The following is a 10,038-nucleotide window of genomic DNA, read 5'->3' as shown; positions in this document are numbered from 1 at the left end:
GTCAATCTGTTCAATTTATGTAGTAGTACGTTGTTGGAGCTTAGCTTGTCATGCTTCCAACAAGTTTCTTGTAATAATTTCATTAAATTTGTTTCCATTATTTTCTCTTAATTAATTTTTTTTTCAGGAAAATAATTAATTGATGCCGGGTAAGCAAAAAGCGGGGTCTACTAAATCCCAGTTTTTTATACTACTGCTTCTGCTCTGAACTTTAAGATTACTGGTAGACGGCCGTCTACAGAGTTGAGGATTATTTAGAAACCCCATTAACCCAAAAAGAGAGGAAGAACGTAAGGCCAGAAGGATAGAAAACCTAACTTTGTCTTTTGCATGTAACTACCTGCAAATGCGATCCATCTCCCTCTCTCTCTTCTGCATGGAATATGGTCCCCTTCTTGTTCTAGCTGCAACTCTATCTTACAATAACTAATCACCCTTTTTAGTCTTTCTTTTCGCACCAACAAACATCCAAATTCTAAAAACCTCACTTTAACCATTCGTATGTAATGGTCCAGTCCCGTTTATTAATCCTAACAGCTCGATATTTCCCCTTCGTTCTCAAATACCCATCACTTACTGTTTCTCTTCTTATTATTGTTTCTGCTAGTATTATTAATTGTGCCTTGAGAAATGTGCATGTCTTTTCTGTGATTCTAGATTTTGGTCCTTACTTAATCCCTTTGATTCCTTTTCTTTTGTAGACATTACTGAAAGAATGTTTGTTTAGATCTTGTCCTAAGCATCCTCTAGCTTGTACTACTGCGGCAATTTCATGTCAAACCTGAGATTCTAACAAGAACCATGCCATTTTCGTCCTTCTTTCATAGGGTCTACTTCATTTTTCCTTGTGAATGATGTGGTAAATTCGGTTATCCTTTTGAGGTTTAATCTCTGTTTCTTTACTCTTTCTCTTACTCTCAACCATAATAAAAACGTCTGTTATTTTTCTGTGTATCATTCTCATTCTCAACCTTAACAAAGTCGTTTCCGGCCAGCTAACTTCCCATTTTAGTATCACTTTTCTTGTATAATTTTTCTCAATCTGAAACCAATGAGGAGACACTTCATGAAAAAACAATCATTTATCATTGTCTTTCTTCTACTGCCCCTTGTCCTGAATGTTTCATGTTTAGGACAACAAACAGAGACTCCGATGGAGAAAACAGAGAAAGAATCCTTGTACTCTACTATTCAAGGGTTTGTGGGTAATTGGTGGAATGGTTCAGACCTTTATCCAGATCCTTGTGGTTGGACTCCTATACAGGTACTTATAGACTATTTACACCGGAAATGATTTTTTTCTTTTTTCTGGTTTCATTTTTTAAATTTGTCACTTGATGCATGTTAATTAACTGGAAAACATGATAGGAAAAAAAACCCTGAGGAATCCTTGAAATTGTTGGATTTTTTTCTTCTTGTTTAGATTTTTCAGGACCAAGGTTCTAATGCAGTTTTTTTTTTTTTTATCTCTTCTGTAAAACTGTTTCCAGGGAGTAGATTGTGATGTCGTCGACGGTTTATGGTACGTTACAGGATTGAGCATAGGTCCTATCCACGATAACTATCCAAGTTGCACTGAAGATTCAGAGTTCAGAAGTCATCTCTTCGAGTTCAAGCACTTGAAAACACTCACTTTCTACAATTGTTTCGTCTCTGCTAACAATCATGGTAAATCAATCTCTTCTCTAAACTGGGGAAAACTCGGTGGAACCTTAGAATCTTTAGAATTCAGAGAAAACCCGGGTTTAACAGGGAGAATACCGCAAGGTTTTGGTGAAATAATGAAACTTCAATCTTTAGTTCTACTTGAGAATGGATTATCAGGTGCACTACCAAATAATCTTGGGAACTTGGTTAGTTTAAGAAGACTCGTTCTCGCCGGTAATAGATTTACAGGTGGAATTCCAGCTAGTTTGGGTAATCTGACTAAGCTCTTAATCTTTGATTCAAGTAGGAATTATCTAACCGGCGTTTTGCCGAACACTATTGGAGGTATGAATTCAATTCTAAAGCTTGATTTGAGTAACAATTTTTTAAGTGGAAAGTTACCAAATGAAATTGGAAACTTAAAAACTCTCACTCTACTAGATTTGTGGAACAACAAGTTTTCAGGTGGATTAACTCAATCTCTTCAAGAAGTGACTTCTTTAGAAGAAATGGTTTTATCTGATAACCCAATTGGTGGAAATCTGATGGGATTTAAGTGGGAAAACTTACAAAATTTGGTGACATTAGATCTCTCTAAAACGGGTTTAACCGGAGAAATTCCTGAATCAATTGGAGAGTTGAAAAGATTGAGATTTTTGGGTTTGAACGATAATAATCTCATAGGAAACTTATCTCCAAAATTAGCAGATTTGCCTTCTTTAAGTACTGTCCGTTTGAATGGAAATAATTTCTCAGGAGAACTCAAATTTTCTAAATGGTTTTATGAGAAAATGGGCAGGCGATTTGGTGCTTGGAGTAACCCGAATCTTTGTTATGCAATGGAGTTATTATCATCAAGTAATGTGCCAGTTGGAGTAAAGCCGTGTCGGGAGAAGCTGAGTTATTTGAATATAGATTCAGGAACTAAATTGGATACGAATGAAAGTGTAGGCCAGACATCTGGTTCTACAGCAGTCCGATTAAAAGCAAAAGCTTCAGTACTCTGTTGTACTTTTGATGGGTCTTGGTGGGAATTCGGATTTCAGAAAATGGTGGTAGTTCTTCTCCTCACGGGCTTCATCTTATAGAAGAAGAATAGAAGTTTCTTATGGTTGTTTTGCGCGTTATTTTATTTTTTTTGTAGCGAAATCAAAATAACTAACATGAAATGAATTCGAAAACTAGTTGTCTAAATATTTCTAAGATTTAGTGACACTTTTGTGGTTGTAATGTAAGATACTACCCGGTAATCTGCTCTCTTATACAGCATATATATAATAAAAAAAAATTAAAAAGATTGTTCATAAGATAGCCTATCTAGTATATCTATACTATGGTGATTTGTTGTTTTCAAGTTTTAGTTCCACGGTTTTCTCAACAGTCTAAAGGGGGTTGACCGAGCTATTGGCTCGGCAGCTATTTGCTCAACGTATTCGAAGAAATGGTGCCGTATATGTAGCACAGAAATAGCACTCGCCAACCCTAGCCGTATATAGAAGAGAGGCAGAGAGAAGCCATTTCCATTTTCCATCCCCAGTTTCATCCCAAGAATCGTGGGGTCTAGGGTTAGTTATAACAAAACTGGTCGTGCTGTGAGTGAGTAAGCAGTTTTATAACTCCTTAAGAAGTGGAGCAGACTGCAATTGCGTAATTTCGGTTCTAAATTCTCTTTCTTTATCATCACAGATTTTACTATATATATAATTTACTAGTAGTGATCAACTTTTCAAGCTTCTCATCCTTTTTTCTCCCTAAGAAATTAATAACACATGGATTCTACTATGAAGATCACTACTAATGCTTCCTTCGTATTGTTTCTTACACTCTTGGTTTTCCTGCTACAACTCTTGTTGGTTCAATCTTCTGCCGATTTTGAAGTTGGGGATGATAAGGGTTGGGTTGTTCCCGACTCTAAGAATGGTGATAAATATAATCAGTGGGCTTCCAAAAACCGCTTTCAAATCAATGATACCATCCGTAAGTTCATTTAATCAATCAACGAATATAAGGTTAATTATTTTACTTCTTGCAACTAGCTAACTAATTATGTGTTTTGTGTTATTTTGCATGTAATTATCAGGTTTTGAATACAAAAAGGATTCGGTATTGGTGGTGACAGATTCAGAGTATGAAAAATGTAGATCAACACATCCAATATTCTTCTCAAATAATGGTGACACTATTTACAAATTTGAACGTTCAGGATTGTTTTATTTCATTAGTGGTGTTGCTGGACATTGTGAAAGAGGTCAGAAGATGATTATCAAAGTATTAGAAAATGAAACTCCACAACCATCCGGCAATACTACCGACACTCCTTCTGATCACAGCGGTGCTGTTAATCCAATAATTCAGATTTCGTCATCTTATTTCATTGTTGTTTTTATCTCAATATTCCTATTTGCTTAGTTTTAGTTTTAGTTTTGAATAATTAGTTTTAGTGGAGGGTCAGATATTAGTGATTATTTATCATGTTAAGGGTTTCATTTAGGTTTTATTCCTTTTATCTTTATGTTAGAGAATTGTTGGGGTAATTAATACACCAAATATTGATTAAGTTCTTAATTTGGTTGATTCTTGTTGTTTGTTGATGGTTTTTTTTTTTTTGTGTGTGTGTGCGTGTGCCCTTTTTGCTTTTAGATCACTAGGGAGTTATTATTAGGAGAAAACATAAATGGGTATTTTTTTTTCATCGTTAAAGAATTTTAGTGCTAGCGAGTTTCGAACTCAGATCATTAGTATATCACCCAGTAACATGCATGTGGTATAAGATATCTTTGTGAAGAAATCTAGCAAAGGAAGAAGAAGATTGATTTCTCTTTGCTCTGCACGGTGTAATAGAAGTCTGAACCCAAATGCCATTTTTATGCCAGCACCCGCATCCATGCCTCCCATATATGAAACTACTGTAATGGAAGGGACGTCATGGTACACAAAAACCGGTACTTATTTTTGTAAATAGTCTACACGTACGTAACGGTAAATATACGTACATGTATAATTCGTTTTAAAGGTATGTGTTGGGAACACAAAAATTCGTAATGTAAATATGAAAAAATTGTTAAATACTACGAAAATACCTTGGTTATTATTGTTGGGCTCAAATTCCCAATGGAGAGTTGACAAGGTTTCCGTGGAGGGTTATCAGTATTATAAATGAGTTCAGAACTGCCACCTCCAAACTTTTGCAAGTAAAGTATTACTTTGTGCCGCGAAGAGCTAATGATACTGCTCATACACTCGCTAAAATCGCAGTCAAGCATAATGTCCACGAATTATGGACATCTTCCCAACCTCCATGTATTTCTTCTTGCTGTTGTTTAGTCTATATTTTTCTTTTCTTTTCTTTTCTTTTGCTTTGGCTTCTCTGTTGCCAATTACCAAAAATAAAAATAAAAATAAAATAGTCAAATAAGATTTCTATAAACTTTCATAGATTTGTTATTTGAGTGACTCCCAGAAATTCTCTGAAAATATAGAGATTTTTAATGATTCTCTGAGAGTGTTGTAGTGAGTCTCTATGACTTGTATAGACAAAAAAATGAGATTTAAAAAGAGTCTTTCTGATTTGTAGAGAAATAAAAAAGTACAGTATCTAAATAAAAATTCAAAACATCTACTGATTTTTCTTATTATGCACGTTATAATGTTAATCAAAGTACCACGTATACATAGTAAAATATGTGTTAATTGTTAAGATAAAACTCACTGTTTTTTTTCTCTCTACAAATCACAAAGGCTATTTTCAAATCCCATTTTTTTATTATGCACGTTATAATGTTAATAAAAATACCATGAATACCTAGTAAAATATGTGTCGTTGTCAAAATAAATCTCAATGTTGTCCTATGCCTAAGTTTTTATTCTCTTTGTTCCATTCATCCCACATTTTAATAAAAGTACACTAGTCTGCATCTTCTCGTTGTAAATGGCCCATTCTTTGGTCATCAGCTCAAACAAAAAATGAGAATTTTTTTTTGGTCATGCTCTCAAAAACAATTATTCCCCATATTTCCAACTCTCCAAATTATCACCTCTTGGGGAGAGATTTCAACCATGTCTATTTTCCAAAAGAAGTCTCTCCAAATCTCCGAAAAACACAAATCAATGACTTTCAGTTCTCATTCGAATAACAAGAGTGTTGGAGTGACTCTTATGAAATCCTAATCCAATAACATGGAGTTTCAGAGAATTTCAATGACTTAAAAAAAGTCTCTAACCAATAACAAGAGACATTCTGAGACTCTCTGAAATCTCTATGGACTAACAGAAGATTTGGAAAATTGGAGGAATTGAAGAAATGGCGATGGAATCAAGGAATTGGGCTGTCGAAACTCGAAAGGGAAGTTGGAAAATGAAAGTGTTCCACTACGCTCATAACAATCTAAAAACTGTTACCCGGCCTACAACCCATGGATGTGCGGTCCATATAGTTACCTAGTGTTTCCCCTTTATATATATTGTATCCATATAACCCTAAGAGACTGATTAATGGAAACTCTCTTGCCTCTTTGCCTTCCCTACATTTCCACTACAACACGTTATCGAGCACGAGTTCTACTGTGATGCTAAAATCTCCATAATTGGATTGATTGATTTTTTTCTACATGGATGATAAACACAAGTTGTTTAAAAAATATGGTATTTGGATTTACATCAAGGAAATTATGGAATTAATCTTTAAGCTTAGTATTTCTCTTCATTTTCTTTTGATTTTGGAAGATTTGATTTAATTTGATTTAATTTAATTTAATTGATATTAATTTAATGGAGAAGAGAGCATATTTGATTTGATTGATTTTGGTATTAATTTGATTTAATTTAATTGATGCTAATTTAATGGAGGAGAGGGCATATTTGATTTTCCATATCTATAAATCAGTCGGTGAAAAGTGATTTGATTGCCGCCGCTTGGATTACCCAGAAAATCCCGATCTGAAATGGGAAAGGAGGTGAAGTTGCATATCTCCTGTCTGTTCATGTGCACGGAGAAAGAAAGAATCCTTCTCTTCCCTTCAATTCCCTTATTTACAATCAACGCAGCTGAAGCTAAGTTGATTTGATTTAATTTGATTTGTCAAGCTAAGTTGATTTGATTAAATTAAATAAATTTGTGTGTACTAATGCGGAGAGGGAATCTGTGGCGAAAGAAAATACATTTCTTTTCTTAAACATTTCTGAACGCTTCCGAGGAGGAAGAAGATGTTCTGGTCCGGTCCAAACCGAGTAAAACCGGTCTAATCCAACCCTGATCCATCCGGTCCAACCCAGACCAGTTCAACCCGAACCGGTCCGGTCCCATTCCAGCCCGGTTCCAGCTTCTGTTCCGTTCCAGCCTGTTATTGGTTTTCTGGCCGTGTGCGATCAAGGCTATTCCTGTTCCACCTATGTACGGTGGGAACCAAAGCTTGAGGTATGTAATTATTGAGCTTATTTATTTGTTTTTTAGAAAAAAAATTAGTGTTAGATAAGTCCATATTATATGAAGGGTCAATTTCAATCTTGAATATGATATTTGTCATTGTTGAATGATGTTTTTTGTTCAATTGGTTGTGCCAACTCGATTCAAATATATTTATTTTGGGTTTATAAGTACTTGAACACCATTATTGCGTACATGATATTTTCTTCCAAAAATTTGAATGTTCCATGAAATGTAATTCCACTTGCTCGACTATTAAAGAGTCGGTAGTTTCTAAAGAATTGCAAATAAAATCACATGTATTATAGTTTTTGTGGAATAAATCATAAAAGATGATATGAGTTAGAAAATTTCTATTTCTCTACTTCATCCACCATACTAATGCACCAGTATATATTGAAGTATGACAACAAGAGATCTATCTACGTAATCTAGTCAACCTAAAGTAAGTGGTTGACATGTGTAATGGATTCTCTTGGCCTATTGAGATAAAGAAACTTCTCAAATTAAGCTAAATGTAGCAAAATTGAAAATAGAAAGAACCCCAAAGTAATGAGGGCTATACCGACTCATATAAAGTATGTGAAAAGGGACATATATATCATGAGATGAATTTTTTTCCCCAGCAGTAATGGCACCAAAGTATAGGTACCGATTGAACATGGGATCAGCTAAAATGTAATTCTAGCTCCCATCATAAATAAAAGAGTTGGAAATGCACCTGGTCATAGGTGTTGGTATATACAATGTAATGTGTACTGTATCATTATAACAACCAATTTTCACATCAACTTTAATGGCAACAAGAACTTTGCCTGGCCAATTGACTATCTTATCGAGCGCAGCACTGCTCATTGATAGACGCATTTATGTGTCTAATATATCTCATTTGTATATACTGTTAGTGCCCGTTTTTGTACTTATTGTGTTATTTTATGTGTTTGTGAGAAGTTTTAGAGAAATAAGCCCTTGCGGCGAAATGGGCTCAAAAAGCAGTGTTTTACACCCCAGAGAAAATTACTAAAGCACCCCAGAAATGCACCGGAAGCGTCCCAGAAATGTGCCGGAGGAATCTAGAAAAATTACTATTTCCACCCCAATTGCTATTCGCACCCCCAGTTTGGATAGGGGGACACCATCTTCTTCATTTCAAAAACTGAATTTTGGCGGGAAAACATGCATGAGAACTGGCAGAAGTTTGATCGAATTTTTTAACGTGTTATAGGGAGATTAAATGGCTGAGACTTGGCAGGAAGATGTGATTAAGCCTAAGGAAGATATTTTGGGTGTCGGGTCCGATCGAATTTGGCTAGAATTGGCTAGGGAAGCCACGAACTCAAAACAGAGACACACGTACAGGGAGGAGAAAAACACGAGTTTTGGAGAGTTATGGACGTGTTTCGATCGAGTTTGATGGCTCCAGCAACACTCTGGGTGATTAAAACATGATTGGGAGCGTGTTGGAAGAGATTTGGAGCGTGAAGAAGTTATTTTTGGAAATTATTCTCCGAAATAAGAAAAAAAATATTCCGAGTAAAGAAGGATTTTCACGAGTTATTGCGGGGGATTTGATGATGCATGTGAGTATATAAAGGTTCTTTGGGTCGAGTAGAGGGGCTGTCGAGAGTTTGGGGAGAATAGAGGAGAGCGCAGGAAGCAGAAATCACGAGTTGAGTTTCTGCTGCTGCTGCCATTGATGAAGGCCAAGAACACGAAGAACGGACTTGCATAGACATTCGTTCTCCAACAGTGTTTACGACGCAGAGTAGTGGATCGTAGTGTGGGTCGTAGTTTGGGTCTTGCAAAAGCATAACATTTGTATCGTTCTTCTTGTAACAGTTGAACAACGCCTTTGCAACAGTTATTTCTGTTGCAATTTTTCTGCTCAATTGTTTTACTCCCTTTAATCAACTTTTGAGCTTTATACATGTATTTTGAGATTATGATTAATATGAGGAGCTAAACCCCAACACTGGGGCGGTGGAGGAAGCCTTAATTCATCTATGTGGTAATTTTATTTAATTCTATATTTATTTTTTGCACCAATTTTAATTGAATTAAGATTTTAATTAATTATTTGTGATTTCATTTGATGGTTTATGCTTAGTTCTAGGGATTTTTAATATGCCATGCTTAAGAAATACAAGTAATATTTTATAAAATCTACTTTGGCAAAGAATAGAGTTAATATTCATTTTGTTTTGAATTATAATTGCCTAGAATTAATTTCTGAACCATTTAAGAAATGAATTTGGCCGAATCCTAAGCACCAGTAACTCTCACCATTGTTAATATTTTATTGTATATATTTATATTTTTTTATTAAGTCTAAAAATAATTATCCTTCACAAATCCGAGAGTTTGAACCTTCATTACTACAACCACAAAAAATATTTAATCACTCATTTTTTCAAGATAGAACAAAGACGTCGCAAAATCTCTAGATGTACCAAGAGATAATCACACCTTGTTAAATTCCCAAGTAATCCGTGCAAATAGATATCATGTGGAACATCAAAATGATGAGAATGTAATTGATTGCATCTCTTATAGTCTCTAATATATTTGGAAGGAAATATATTTTAGAGAAACTAATGAGTCAATCTAGTGCAATGTAATTCACTATAATATTTGGATTATTGAATCCATATTGACTCCGACAATGAAATGTTGGAAACTGACTCATACATGCTTTGGGTATAACCATAAAGAAACTTTGGTTGTGACATGATGATTGTTTTGAAAGAACTCGTACAAATATCACTTTATTTGAGTGAACGAAAATGGGAAAAATATTGACAAAATGCAAAGTGACGGCATATCTCTCAATAAGTGTTTTCTAAATTACTAGATGCACAACCCCCTTCCCATAATGCTTTTAGGTAAGAAAGCATATCACTCATTTTTACAAAGTCTTCAGTAAAACAGGATCGAGACCATCCTAAGATGCAAATGGTAAAAAAATTCCA

The 10,038-nt window shown here is 34.9% G+C and overlaps 2 protein-coding genes across 2 annotated transcripts; both read left to right on the top strand.

The window, feature by feature from the left end:
- Positions 1-325: 325 nt before the first annotated feature.
- LOC113303018 (piriformospora indica-insensitive protein 2) lies at positions 326-2,944 on the top strand. Its single transcript, XM_026552004.1, has 2 exons — positions 326-1,264; positions 1,491-2,944. Exons 1-2 carry the CDS (start codon positions 1,052-1,054, stop codon positions 2,733-2,735), a joined length of 1,458 nt encoding a protein of 485 aa, XP_026407789.1. The 5' UTR covers positions 326-1,051; the 3' UTR covers positions 2,736-2,944.
- Positions 2,945-3,390: 446 nt separating this feature from the next.
- LOC113303019 (mavicyanin-like) lies at positions 3,391-4,122 on the top strand. Its single transcript, XM_026552005.1, has 2 exons — positions 3,391-3,624; positions 3,728-4,122. Exons 1-2 carry the CDS (start codon positions 3,417-3,419, stop codon positions 4,054-4,056), a joined length of 537 nt encoding a protein of 178 aa, XP_026407790.1. The 5' UTR covers positions 3,391-3,416; the 3' UTR covers positions 4,057-4,122.
- The last annotated feature ends 5,916 nt before the right edge of the window (positions 4,123-10,038 follow it).

This window comes from Papaver somniferum, chromosome 8 (assembly GCF_003573695.1).
Source record: "Papaver somniferum cultivar HN1 chromosome 8, ASM357369v1, whole genome shotgun sequence".
Lineage (NCBI taxonomy): Eukaryota > Viridiplantae > Streptophyta > Magnoliopsida > Ranunculales > Papaveraceae > Papaver > Papaver somniferum.
The sequence above is the reverse complement of the archived record's forward strand: the minus strand, read 5'-3'. Positions and strand labels throughout refer to the sequence as shown.

Bases quoted from the DNA above. Each gene is read 5' to 3' on its own strand.
- LOC113303018 (XM_026552004.1), top strand. From the start codon at position 1,052: ATGAGGAGACACTTCATGAAAAAACAATCATTTATCATTGTCTTTCTT. The intron at 1,265-1,490 runs GTACTTATAGAC...AACTGTTTCCAG, and splicing joins GTGGTTGGACTCCTATACAG to GGAGTAGATTGTGATGTCGT.
- LOC113303019 (XM_026552005.1), top strand. From the start codon at position 3,417: ATGGATTCTACTATGAAGATCACTACTAATGCTTCCTTCGTATTGTTT. The intron at 3,625-3,727 runs GTAAGTTCATTT...TGTAATTATCAG, and splicing joins TCAAATCAATGATACCATCC to GTTTTGAATACAAAAAGGAT.